The 13,893-nt window shown below is 41.5% G+C and overlaps 1 protein-coding gene across 11 annotated transcripts in view; it reads left to right on the top strand.

Annotated features, from left to right (window-relative positions):
* DLGAP1 (DLG associated protein 1) overlaps positions 1-13,893 on the top strand; it is a 567,869-nt gene that overhangs the window by 437,182 nt on the left and 116,794 nt on the right. For 6 of the 11 annotated variants that reach the window (XM_036905862.2, XM_057504061.1, XM_036905864.2 and 3 more), the window contains one exon: positions 9,874-9,903. The exons of the other annotated variants lie outside the window; for them this stretch is intronic. In XM_036905862.2, coding sequence (XP_036761757.2) covers positions 9,874-9,903 — 30 coding nt within the window. The remainder of the gene's footprint in view (positions 1-9,873; positions 9,904-13,893) is intronic. 11 annotated transcript variants of the gene reach the window in all.

Consider the following 13,893-nt stretch of genomic DNA (forward strand, 5'->3'; position numbering starts at 1 on the left):
CCCTGGTTGCAGAAACTCCTGGGAAGTAGATTTATGACAATTGAGCTCTTGGGAGTCACTGGTTTCAGACAGATAAGGGAGCTCAGAAAAAAGCCTATTCTCAAATGCTGTCAACTCAAAATAATTTTATGTCTCAGTGGCGTATTCTGGACCCCTGCAGAAGGAACTAGGGCCAAAGAAGACTGCCCTTGAGTCCATCCCAAGTGGCCCTCAGGCTCTGAGCTAGCCCTGAGGGTGGAGCTCTCTGCAAGGGAAGAGTAAGGATGGACCCTCTCAGCCTCAACACACTCTTGGAGGTCTGCTCACGCTGGTCTGAAAGTATCAGAGACGTGCTTACTTTCATGTTTACACTGAGGACAGCCCCAGGGGCAAGGCCAGCACAAAGAAGCCCCACTACTTAGAACATTCCTTTGTAGGGGTTTTTATTACTGTCAGATAGAATGGTCTAGGCCAGGAGCCTGGCTCTTTCAACAGTAAAATTTTTTTTATCTCCCTTAGTCCACCATAATGGAAAACTCACATGGTTCTCCTCATCAGCAAACATTCATAGAACATTTCCTGGGTACCAGACAGTATATGCTATTAATGGCATTTTCACTGTGTTGAAGAAACTGAGGCACAGAAAAGTAGTGACTTTTCTAAGGTCAAACAGCTGGTCAGTGGCCTGATGAATATTTGTACCTGTTCAGTTTGACTCCACAGTTCAAGTTCTTAACAAAAATAAACTGTGCCTCTACTATATGGGCCTTCTTCCCTGAAATATTTTATTTTAACTAAATCAAAGCATGACAAATGGCTTCAAGAGGTTCTACACATAGCATCAATGTGACATGTTATAAACTAGAAAGCAGCCTTGCTAATCATATCAACCTCCTGATCCATCCTAATGCAATAGATTTTTCAGATTTGGCCATTTCTTCTGTCCTAAGGTAATATTCAAAGTAGAGTAATACCGTATACCTTACACATAGGGAGTCTGCCCCTTGAGTCACAGTTTTGGTTCCTTCATAATCTGCCCCTCAATACACATAACCTGCCCCAGACCCCTGTGTCTCATGCTCATGTCACTCAGCTCGGGGTTGATGGCCTCAGGCAACATGCCACGAGAAATAGCATCACTCAGAAGCTTTTCACTCACTGCTAGAACTATCTGCCCCAAAGAAATCTGTAATTGAAGTGGTGATAATGAATACACTCATCATCTCTCTAGAGTAGAGGTTCATATGGGGACAACATGGAAGTTTGAATAGTGTTAATACATTCCTAGATTGTTAGGGCTAGATATATTCCAGTTAGTCTAACCATTCTCCCCTGTAATTGGACATGATGCCTACATGGTTTCAGGAGGTTGAAGGACCCCCTAAGTCCCATCTATTAGGGACCATGTTCTCCAGTCGCCGGTTCTGTTACCATTTTGACTTTTAGCTGCTGTTGATTAGGAAATATATTTGATCCTTGTATGAACAGCCTTGTTATGTGGTACCAACAAACAACACATATTTGTTAGATACATACCATCTGTGAGGCATCATGCTAGTCAGAGTAGATACAAAGATAAATCAGGTATAATCCTCGCGTTCAAGTTTCTATCCGAGATAAGCATGTGTACAAAAGGCTGAGCATAAGTCGGGAAAGGTTTTACAGAACAGAGCATGTTTGAGTTGCTTCTGAAAAATGAGTAGTTGTACAGCAGCCACTTACAGGAATACTTATATATTAAAAATTAGCAAATTTAAATCTGATCAATTTCTTTTAAGAGCCACTTGAAAATCTCAGGAGACTCCGCTAAGGGTGGAGAAGGAGAGATCCTTAATTTCAAATTTCATTCCATGCATGTCTTGCCAAACCATGTTTAGATCTGAGGCTTGAATCTGTATTTTCTGACCCCAGGTAAGACTGGAAGCTGCATCCATGCACAGCTTGATGGGCATTCTTTGGGCTTTCTATGTGATGGCGTAACAACAGTGCACAAACGCCAGGGGGCAACGCAGTTTCACCAAAAATCATAGGAAAGGCTCTAACTCTCGGACTAAAAACAGCATCCTGCTTCAAAAGTGAAATCCTTACTAAAAGAGTTCCGCTCAGGAAAGAAAAAAATTTTGTAAATCTTTTCTTTGAAAGCTCCCTGAGTTGCCATCAAAATTGCTTTTCAGCAGTCGTGCACGTCTTGCAATATTATTTGCAAAGACTTAGTTTTCATGTTTTTCTCAGTACAGCTGCCTGATCTTTCCAGTCCTCTGCCTAAGAAATGGTTACTCCAACCAACCCCCAGCCACCCTGAATCACAAGGTTGGGACTGTGTTGCGCCCTCTGCCCAGCCGTGGGCTTTCCTCCCTCCGTGCCCATTCAGCGCATCCAGCTGCTCCTTGGGCTGGAGCTGCGGCTCCCTTTAAGGTAATTCCAGTCCGGCCCTGTGTTTTGTTTCCAGCTCGACAGCCGCCAGGTGTCTGCCCTCCCTTAACCCTCAAGGATGAGAGATCAAAGGTGTGCCTACATCTGCCTCCTGCCCAGCTCTTTAATCTGTTACATGTTCAAAGGGGACAAGTACAGTATTGTGCACTTAGACAGGAGGACAAATCAGAGAAATGGAAATGGGCAAAGTCCCAGAGTGTGGGAACTCGATAAAAGATGTGGGGCATGTCTGTCTACACAGCAGCCCTGCCACTAGGGAGTGTTTTCTTTTAAAAAGAATAAGAATATTATGGGTAATGGAGACCCTCCTCTCTCCAGTTGCAGCCCTGCTAAACCCATTTAGTGCAATATTGTACACAGACCCATTTGGAGACGAGTGTTCAAAGAAAAAAAATAAGGGGAAAGAAAATACTTTTTCAATGACGAACTAGAAATCATAAGCACATTTATAGAGACCTGGGCTTATTTCTCTTCCAACAAAAATGACGAACTAAAGAGTTAAAGAAATAGAACCAAAGAACTTTAAGACTCTTTCTGAAGACCATTTATTTTCCACACCCACAGGACTAAATAAGTGGGGAAATACATTTTTAAAAACAGTGGAATGCAAATTCAGTATTAAGGAAACAATCCTGGGAGCGACGGTTATGGAAGGGTACAGAATCTTTCCCTAGATGCCACCACAGCGTCCAGCTGCTCTTCCCTCTACAGTTTTGGCTGAAGGGCAGAGTGGACAACAGTTCACCATCTAGTAAGAAATTATGTCTAAACTTAAAAGTAGACATAATTTAAATAATTTGAGCACACCTGCAACTTTCTTTAGATCCTCAGGAAAGCTCCCTGATTTCCACAGACATGAATGCGAGCACAGATTGTTCTTTGATCTCTGCACTCCTGTGCCCACGCCCGCCGGAAGCAGCACTCCATTTTTTCCTCTTCTCTGCACAAGGGTTACAAAAAGGAACTTCAACAACTTCAGCCGTGATGAGCTGCCTTCACAGACAATAGCCAGGCAGGAGTAGTGGCCTCGTATTAAGTCACACTGTCCCTCCCCAGTTACAATGCCTTTGAATCCAAATGTTCACATTATGTGAGAGAGATGAATAGTGGCACAGTTATTAAAGGCTTTGGTAAGGAGGGAGTCCTTATCAGCTGCATCAAGTACTTCATTCATTTACTTCACAAATATTTGCTCAGCACTTATTATGTCCAGACACACTGCTAGACTCTGGGAATTCAGTGATGATCAAAGAGCCCTGCTTTCTGTTCATGGAGTTTCCACTCTAGAGGTGGAGACTGGTATTAAGAAATAATCACAGAGAAAATTGCTCTGCAAGAAAGAAATACAGTTCTTGTGGGAGAATCTACTGTAACAATGGAACTAATCTAGGAGGTCAGGGAGAAGTGTCCTGAGAAACTCCTCATAAGCTAAGAGCTGGAAGATAAAGAGGTTAAGGAAGGCACATGTTAATAGAGAACTGGATGGATGGTTAATAGAGTACAGAGAGCTAAGGGACAAGGTGAGATCAGAACAGAACTGTCAGTTCTCTGTTGCTATACAACATCTTATGCCAAAATGTAACAGAGCAGCTTAAAAACCACTTGATTCAACCTTATAATCTTATGGGTCAAGAATTTAGACAGGGCTCAGCTGGGTGGTTCTTCTATTCCACTTCCTGCTGGAGGTTGAGCTGGTCTAGGGAATCCAGGATGGTGTTATTCTCATGCCTGGCACCTTGGTTTCAATGGCTGGGACCACAGGCAGAGCTGAGCACCTGTAAGTGACACCTCCAGCACTGTGGCTTCAAGACTTCTTACATGGCAGCCCGAGGCTCCCAGGGATAGTGTCCAAGGGACAGGAAATCTTAAGGCCTGGGCCCAGATACTAACAGAGCATAACTCCCACCATATTCTGTTGGCCAAAGCAATCACAGAGCCCACCCAGATCAAGGAAAATTACAGAGATGCCACATCTCAATTGGAACAGTTTCAAATAATTGGAGACCATCTTTAGTCGGCCACAGTCACCCTCTGGACACAAATTATACAGATTCCATTGTAATACAAAAAACACTCTCTTCCTAAAGCCCTCCAGAAGCCTCATCTCATTATGGCATGACATTCAGGTCTGGGGTCCAGGTTTTCACCTTCTCAATAAAGTTCAGATGCAAGTGAGGCTCCTTTGATGTGGTTCTTTAGTACAATTTCTCTCAGTATGAAGACCTGTGAACTTAAATGAAAAGGTATCTGATCCACACATACCCAGCATATGCTGGTGACACAGAGATGATATAAACACAAGGACTCTTCATCCAAAGAACAGAGGAAGGAGGGGCACAGGTCCCTAGCAATTCTGAAGTCCACATGTTGCCAGTTCCTTGACTGGGGGGCCAAGTCTTGCTCTCTGAGAAAGGTTCTTTACAGCTCTTATCTCCACCCTCCAAAGCCTTGGCTTCACCTTCTGAATTATGCAGTTACCATAATGTCTTAGTTAGGTCAGGCTGCCAAAACAGAGTACTGTAGACAGGGTGGTTTAAACAACAGATATTTATTTCTCACCATTCTGGAGGCTGAAAGACTGAGAACAGGTGCCAGCGCGGTGAGGTTCTAGTGAGGACTCTTGCTGTCTTGCAGATGGCCACTTTCTCCCTGCATGTGCACAAGGTAGAGAGACAATATCTTTCTCTTCCTCTTCAATAAGGGCACCAATCCTATCATGCGGCCCCATCTTCATGACCTCATCTAAACCCAATTACCTCTGTGTTCAGATTCCTGAATCCAATTCCAATGTCTGTGGGTTGGGGGAAGTGGGTTTTCCCACACACACCACCAAGCAATTCTTGAACACAAGCAGGGTGTCTGAGATTTCAACTGATACTGTTTGCCCAGAGATAGCACGAGGTTCCCCAGGTTAAGGGCTCAGTCCTACAAAACTGCCCTCCACCCATCCCCATTCCAGATGCCAGTCACAGCCCCAAGCTGTTACCTGTACTTCTGACCAACCAGCAAAAGATTGGATATTCCAACCACCTTCCCCTTAGGTTCAATTAATTTGCTAGAGCAACTCACAGAACTCATGGAGACACATTTACCAGTTCAATAAAGGACACTGTAAAGAATAGAAGTTAACAGCCAGAAGAAGAGAAACATAGCATAAGATCCTGAAAAAAAGGAGCCTCTATATTCCTTGAGCTTGGGGTCTGGCTCAATGGCACCTGAAAGTATTCTGGTTCCACAAGTGCTGTAGCTCCCGTGGAGAAAGAGAGAATCTTCTCTCAGGGAGAAACTCTCTCAGGATGCAAAGAGACAAAATACTCTTCTTATGGATTTTGTGAGGGCCTCATTGCGTCATAATTGACTACATCATTGGCCCTTGGCTGATTCAACCTCCAGCCCTCTGCGCTCTCCCCTTCCAGGGGGAGTGGACACTGAAAGTTCCCACCCTCTTATCACAAGGTTGGTCCCCCTGGAAACCAGCCCCTGCCCTTGGGTGGGGTCCAAATACCATTATGTCACAACCTCCAAATACTATCACACTGGAGATTAATTGAGGCTTCAACATATGAATTTGGGGCAAAGAAAACAATTCAGTCCATAGCACATAAAATGTCATTTGCAACTGAATAATCGTCTCAGCCTATTTCCTGCCCATAGAAGTTTGGAGGATTCAGACTCTTTCCCTTTGAACTATCTCTGCCCATTTTTCTCCAAGCTCATAAATGTGTCTACTAATACACTTCTCTTGAAATCTTTGTGGGCCTTCTGTGAATCTTAGTAGGCTCCACACATTAGACACACATCCACAATTGTCCATAAGACAGGCCCTTCTTTGGAGGTGTATGGAAGAATCTGTGGCCATTTTTATTCTGCCATGGGTGACATCATGAAGAGTTTTACAAGACATGTTACGGCTTTTGATCTTTATCTTAAGAGTAATAAAAAGCCCTTCAAGAATTATAAAGGGGTGAGGGATATCTTTAGACTTGCCTCTTGAAAAGATCACTCCAGCTGCAGTATGAGAATGCATTGGAAGGAGGATGTTAAAAACTTAATGGCTCTTCCGTAGTTCCTCTTTCTCAGTCTATATTCTATCTAAAGGTTCATGTAAACATTGCTATGATAATTTGGCCTAGAGTGATGGCAGTAGAGATAGGACAACTGAAGATGCTAGAGATATTTGATACAAAATCAGTTACCTAACTATTAAGCATATCATCTTCTGTCCAACTAGTTGATAACATTATCTGTTGGGGATAAAATTTTTAACAATATAATCCTGAAACCTAAATATCTATTGTAGCTTATGTATATTCACTCCACATGTCAGTGCTTACTAGATGTCATGAAAACCAGCCTCTGAGCAGAAACAGACAGTGGTCAATGTAAGGAAATCTGAGGTCTCTCAGATATATATTATTGAATATATTATACTGAATGTATTATATTCAATAATATCCACAATTAGGATGACGTGTTTGAATTACATTTGCTGGGACCGATGAAATCCTCTTCACTTCTGACTTGGAGGAAGACGGTGGACGTCGTCTGCTTGAATCACCCACAAGATTATGAATTTTGTTGCATGAAAGATACTGAGTTGAGGAAAAAAACAATTGGCTTTCTTTTCCTTTTCTCTCTTTTTTTTTTCCTATTTAATTTTCAACCTTTCTGCTTACTGTGAAGAATTAAAGGTAGTGGGGTCAGGATCCATTGTGTGTATATACACACATATGTGTGTGTTATGCCTTACCTTGAATTCCAGGCAATGTCAATGTCAGCCAGTCACCAGATAATGTCTATTGTGTGTCTGGAAAGTCGGCAATGCTACGTGTAGCTTTTCAGCATCAACATCAATCATTTCTTAAATACTCAAATTTTTTAAATGTTAGTAATTTAACATGAAAGATATATTTTACCCTTATTCTATATTTTTTTGCATAATGTTAATTTAGCTCCCTAACTAGATTTAGCTAATTCTAGGTTTTCACTATGACATAGTTACTTTGCAATATAAAGGCTTACCCTAATGCAGGGAAAACTTGATTTTTAAACAAATAAGAGAAGTCTACAAGGAGCTAATGAATCATTAATGCTTTTTATTAAAATAATGTTTATATTTAGAGTTCTAAAGTCAGACTTTTATTTGTTTTTTTAAATTACCATGTTTCCCTTTACTCAATAAATGCATTACTGGGCTCTGATCTACCACCACCCACATCTCCCATAAGAATTTGTTTAGGTTTTCTTGCTTTATTTGCCTAGGACCTGTTTCTGCACATTGATTAGAGTGCATTATTGTCCTTTCATTTGAATGACAGTTGCTGTTATTGAGGATTACTGGTTATTTTGTATACCTATGTCCATACACAAATAAATAAATCAATGAATATGGTTTAAAAAAATCAATATTCTGACCTGGTTTCCTGTCTAAAGTTTCTACAATCTTAAAAAAGACAGGATCATTGCTTAAAAAAACCAAAGACTCTTGCCCCTTGGCATAGTTGCCAGACCAGAAGGCCAAGCCCGTTTAGGCTGTGTTCTTAGCTGATAGTCAGTGACTGTTATTTCCAAGGTGGCAGGTGGTCTATGTGGAGTATATTTTTGTGTGTCACAGGGTTGAGAGGTTTTGAAACTACTAGCAAAATAATAGTAAATGCTAAGCTCACTCATCTTCGGGCCTGTTAAATTCTAACCCTTTTTGAGAATATCTCAGTAAATATTCTGAAGATCAAAATTTTCTTCTCTAGGCTTGAGTGGAAAGAAACATCAATGACATTGATGTTGTGACAATGGCATACTTAGATCTGCTTCATATCAGCTTGCAGAAGCCAAGTGTTACATTTTGGGGAATTTTGCAAGTCCATTCTTTAACACAGCCATTATAACAAGAGAAATTATATAACTGCAATTAAATAAATTGTATTTAAAAACAAAGGTAATAAATACCTGAAACTTGTCACTTCCTAATCATTTGACTGCATTTTACTGTCCATATTCTTGAGGTTGTTTACATCTGCTGTACACACTTGTTAGAAATACTATCTAATCATATTGCTACTGCCCATTTCTTACCAACACCACATTCAATGATGTCAAGCTGTAAGCTTGAAAGAGGCCGTGGTGGGAGTGTTTATGTAGTATTGAAGTTGGAAGACTTTTAATTTAATGAAAATAGCTTATATGAAAGTGAGAAGTAGTTCAGCAGTAGATAACACAGAAGATGTAATGATAGTCAATTTATCAGGAGACGAGCAGGGTGGGATGCCACTCAATGTATGATTTTGTCCAATCCTGGTTGATTTGCTGGCTTTGGACACAAGAGTTTAGCCAAAATCAACAAAAGCATTCTATAAGAATCAATTGGCCATATGGAACTTGTAATAAAGAATACTGTCTATTTTATCACTATTTGTAGGTTGCATGCTACACATCAGTAATATCAATAAAATTGTAATAAATGCACATATGTATAAATGCGTACATTTTTCCCTGGCAACCTTGTTAAATACTTATCAGACACAGGAAAAATGGAATCCAATAGGTAACTTAAAACCACCTTTTTCAGAAAGTTGTAATAAAGAGCAAGTCTGTCTCTTTGTGAACAGAATCTGTTAAAAATCAGTGTGTGTTCATGCTCATCCCAATTTAGTTTACCAGTATTAAATGGGTTTTGTTTCTGTTTGTAATTTGAAACTCCTCTAGGTTGAAAGCAAACCAGAATGTCATTCAAATGAAACTTGGAGACGTTTCTGCTCAGCCTAATGCCATGGTTATCACATAGCGTTTGGGGAATATTATTTATTTATTATGACTATGACCTACAAAAAATACCATCTTAATCAAATCATCGGAACAGGAATAAATAATAATTTATTTTAGTATTTTCGCCCTTGAATTCATGAAACAGGCTCATGAATATCCAGTCAAGAGTAATGTCTACTTGTTCAAGAACAAGTAGACACATTCAGATAGCTCTTTTACAGTCTGACCCCTGCAGGGAGCTAGTGTGCTGAATACATCAGAACAGAAAATGGCCAATGGCCCAACCACTCTAGAGAAGGAATTTGCCAGATCACACCATGGTTTTAACCACCTGTTACATATTTCAACAGAAACCCTACCCCAACATATATCAGATTATCTCTGTACAGATTATCTTGTGTGAACGTTCATCAATCTATTTTCCAGCATCATTTATATATAGAAACATCCATTTAGGCAGATGTGACCTTTGTTTCATCCAAAAACAGATCCCTTACTGAGTGAAAAATTCCTCTAAATGTTTTTAGTGGGGAAATGTGTACCCCCATGAGGTCTAATCAAGGACTGAAAATTATTTCATTTTTGAAGTTGATATTTGTCCAGAGAAACTCCAGATCTGAAGCACGTGTATGTGATGAGAAGACTGGACAAGATCATTGGGGTCTGTTGTATAACCGCCACTTTTTGTTTTTATTCAAGGTGTCCTAAAACTGAGTTCTGCAGTTGAAGGTATGTTTTCACAACCACAAAATCAATGATGTTTTGCTCAAAGGTTGCATAGCGTGGCTTTGTAGCTAGAAAGCTTCTGTGGCAGTGCTGTTTGATGCAATGTCCTAATTGCCAGCTATCGCCATCCCATCTGTCGCTCCGTGTTCTGGTTGTTTTACGCCACGAGCCTCCCAGTCCTCACAAATGAGTTCAACACTGGCCTGAGAGGGCGGACATGTCTGCGTCTGTTTTCTGCTGTGGCTCCCTCAGATCCAGGGCTCTTTAGAGATCCCCTTGTTCTCCAGCTGCTTTATTTGAGGCTGGATGTTGGGTCTTTTTGGGAATCTGCCCCCATTCTTTCGGCGGGGCCTTCTCTAGAGAGCTTTGGTCCCTTGTCCCAGTGGACTGGACATGTTTGCCCAGGAAGTAGGTACGCATGGAACTGCTGAACCTTCGAGAAGAGAACATTAAGAGGCTAAGGCATTTGCCAGCCTCCAATGCAGGTTCTCCTGGGCAGTGTGATCCACCACCCAGGAGGGATTGCAAAGACCAGCTTCTTTTACTGTGAACCATGTCATCCATATCGGAAGTGGTGGTCCCCGTTAGCTGCGTATTCAAGAAGCTGAGAAGACAACAAAAAATAAAATAAAATAGTAAGGAGAAAAAGCTGAGAAGAAAAGGGGGATTTAAAGAAAGAAAAGGATGAGTGGGGGAGGGAAGACACAGCAGCGTTTTGTTGAGTAATCCCCAACAATGTTAAAAATAACTCATGGTCTGAAATGACTAATTGATTATGGGTATAAAATTGATCTTCTTACCCTCATAGGAGTTTACAATCTGAAAGTAGAGAATGCACAATTTTCTCTGTTTGTGAGTTTCTGTGTTTGTTGTGGGATATGTGTGTGTGTGTGTGTGTTCTCATTTACTGCGAGTTTGTCAGTTATATTTTGGAGGTTTTGTCATCCCCACTTAATCAGGGGAGGCTCCTTGGAAGAGGTGGTGGGCCTTAAGGTGAGTCTTTGCATTTAAAGGGAGATGTGGCTTGATGGATGGGCAGTGCATGGAGGCAGGGAGTGGGAAAATGCACAGGTGCAGGGTAGGGGGGTGGAGTGGTGAGACCATGGTCTTGACTCAAGCACAGGGTTGGGTGGGCTGCACTTTGAAGGTTGGGAGATGAGAGAGGACCTCAGTCGTGTAGCCATGGGGTGGCCAAGTCAAGTGGGGGACTCTGTACTATCACATTTTACAAAACAGTTGGAAAGGCAGAAAGTATGCCACGCCTCTGAAATAAAGAAAGGATCAGGAGAAGGCGCAGACAAGGGGTGTTTCCAGGTCAAGAGAGAGAAACAAAATGATTCACCTTGAGGAGCAAGAATGAAAACAGTGCACGTGGCCTCAGCAAGGCCACCCAGGAATTCAAGTTCCCTTTGCACCATAACATGCAATTTTATTGAGAGACTAACCAAGCTTCTCCATGCCTAACAAAACACAGGAGACACAGCAACAAAATCAAGCAAGACCATGAGAATGACCTTGGCTGCAGAAACCCTCAGTGTCAAGTTAACACTGAGGTTCAATTAATTATCTGTAGAATTCCAGATAATAGTTGGCCCACCCTGGTCTATTTTCATGCTTTATCAAGGAACAGCTTTTAAGTCAGAGCTTTATGGTGCCTTCTTGGCTTAACCACAGTGTTCAATTTGCAGCAAAGGAATGGAAAAACAAAATAAGAAAATTTAAAAGCCAGAAAGCCAAGCGAACATTAGATAATTTTAAAACTATTGTTCTGCTAGAACTATTGTTCTGTGTCTCATTTTGCTAGTAGCTATTGTTACTACTGGGTGACATAGCCTATCTGAACCCCCAGAATAAGTTTGTTTTCCAGAGAAAGATGAGAGTGAGGAAAAATAAGAGCAAAAAGCAGAATGACTGTGGGGGGCTTTTTCAGCAGCCTCCTCACCACTCGGCCTCCTCCTCTGAGGCCCTGGTCCTCGGGGGAAATTCTCTGGAGCGGCGGTGGGTTCCAGAGGTCAGACCCTCTGGACTTCGATTGCTGCTTGAGCATCCTTTTGGCAGCTTATTGGATGGAAGCTTGATGGCTTTGAAGCATGCTCTGTTGTAACTGTGTTAGAACATGTGTGCGCAGGGGGCTGTCTGGAGTGCAGTCTGGGGGCAGCGGGGATGTGTGTGTTCAATGCATGCATTCTCAGTGCATCTTGAGTATGAGATTTTTGACCGGCATGCTCAATGGAATGTGTCAGATACTTGATTCAAAGTCAAATCTCAGATTGTAGTCCTTTGTGAAAGCTTAGCTGATGACTGTACTTGTTATTTTCCATTTGTGAAATGAACACAGGGCAGCTCCCTGCAGTTTATCTTGTCAAGGAATATGCAAATCAGTGGAGGAGATGAAATATCAGTAAAGAAACCTGCTTCCTTTTCTTTAAAAATGATTCTGTTCTTGATTATTCTAGAACTCTGGATATAGCATTAATATTTTTGGTAGGTTCTCTTTTTCTTTCTTTTCTTTTTAAGGAAACATACTTCTCAAAGTCATAAGAGAAAATCAGCAAAGATTCCACTTGCCACGTCTTATCAAGTATTTTGCTGTGCAGTTTTGTTCCTTCTTTTTCTGAAGCAGGGGTGCCCCCTTCGGCCTTCTGCAGCTTCATGTAAGCTTTAAAATAAGCAGGGGGAAAAAAGGCTACTTATATTACATTTGGTCGGGTTAAAAGTAAAATGTCCTTTCAGACTTCAAAGACTTATACAGAACACGCATCAGTGCTTTAATTGTTGTACAATGATGAAAACATTTGAACAGGGAAAGAAGTTAAGTTTGAAAGAAATAACTGCAAAGTTTTATTGATAACCCTGTTGAGTTCCGGACTCTTAAATTTAGATTGATAATCCCAAACTCAGAAAATGGGAGTAAGAAACATCCAGAAGCAAATTGGGGGCAAAGTAAGGTAGTGGGGCATTTGCAACAGAAAAACTATCCATGGCATGGATTCCACAGTGGAATTCCTTTGCAGCAGGGAGGAACTTGGGAGGGGGATGCGTATGTCCACAAGTAGGACCAGCCCTCCAACCTAACGGAGAAATGACAGTGGAGATCACAGAATTGCTGAGTCATGCCTGAGTTAGACTTGCTCTGATAAGCTGTAGGCAGTTCTTGCTTCCCAGGACCCCAGCCTGAAGCTCTTTGTCCAACACACATGGTGTGTTCAGACTTGCAGGTGGTGGGGAGCTTTGGGGTGGCAGCGCAAGCCTGGAGGGACAAGATGAGGCAGCAGAGGCTGATGGACAGAGCTTTGCAACTGATAAGTAGGATGTGTTCTGTGATGGGACTTGCCTGACAAGGTGATTTGTTTTTACCTTGTAGGTGGGTGAGAATTCAAAATACCAAAATGTCATCAAATTCTTGAAGTTTGGCTTCTTTGAAAAAGTTCCCATCTCTAAAAATGGGAACAGATGAGCCTCTAGGAAGAATTCTAATAGGCAAAATGATTATCCAAGCCCTCACCCTGGTCTTCCCTGGGGGGCAGTGTTGGGGGGTTCACTAGCACAAGAGGGAAAACTACTCAGCCTTAACAGAAAAATCTTGAGCGTCTCCGTGAGCAGATTCCATTTCATAAACAAAAGTTTCCTGGGCATGTGGAGCCTTTGCGTTCCTTTTTCTTCTTCTCGCTTAATTTTACTTAGGTTATTTTGAAAGGATCTTATTTCTTCAGGGTAATGGTTCATGAGCCAGTCGGGACTGTTGGACTCAGGACTGTTGTCACATCTAAGGTGCTGTTTTTTCCGGCCTCACAGCCTCTAACCCAGCAACAGGAACAACTCCTCAAGAGTATGAAAAATTAAGTAGAAGCTTTACTCAATCTTTAAAAAATTCCCATTTTCAAAATTCACAATCCCCACAGCTTAATGTCTGTATTGTTAATCTGTAAAAATACAGCTTCTTTTCCATTATAAAGCTCTGATCTGACTTTACATGCATGTTGAAGACTGAGA

Source organism: Manis pentadactyla, chromosome 6, assembly GCF_030020395.1.
Source record: "Manis pentadactyla isolate mManPen7 chromosome 6, mManPen7.hap1, whole genome shotgun sequence".
Lineage (NCBI taxonomy): Eukaryota > Metazoa > Chordata > Mammalia > Pholidota > Manidae > Manis > Manis pentadactyla.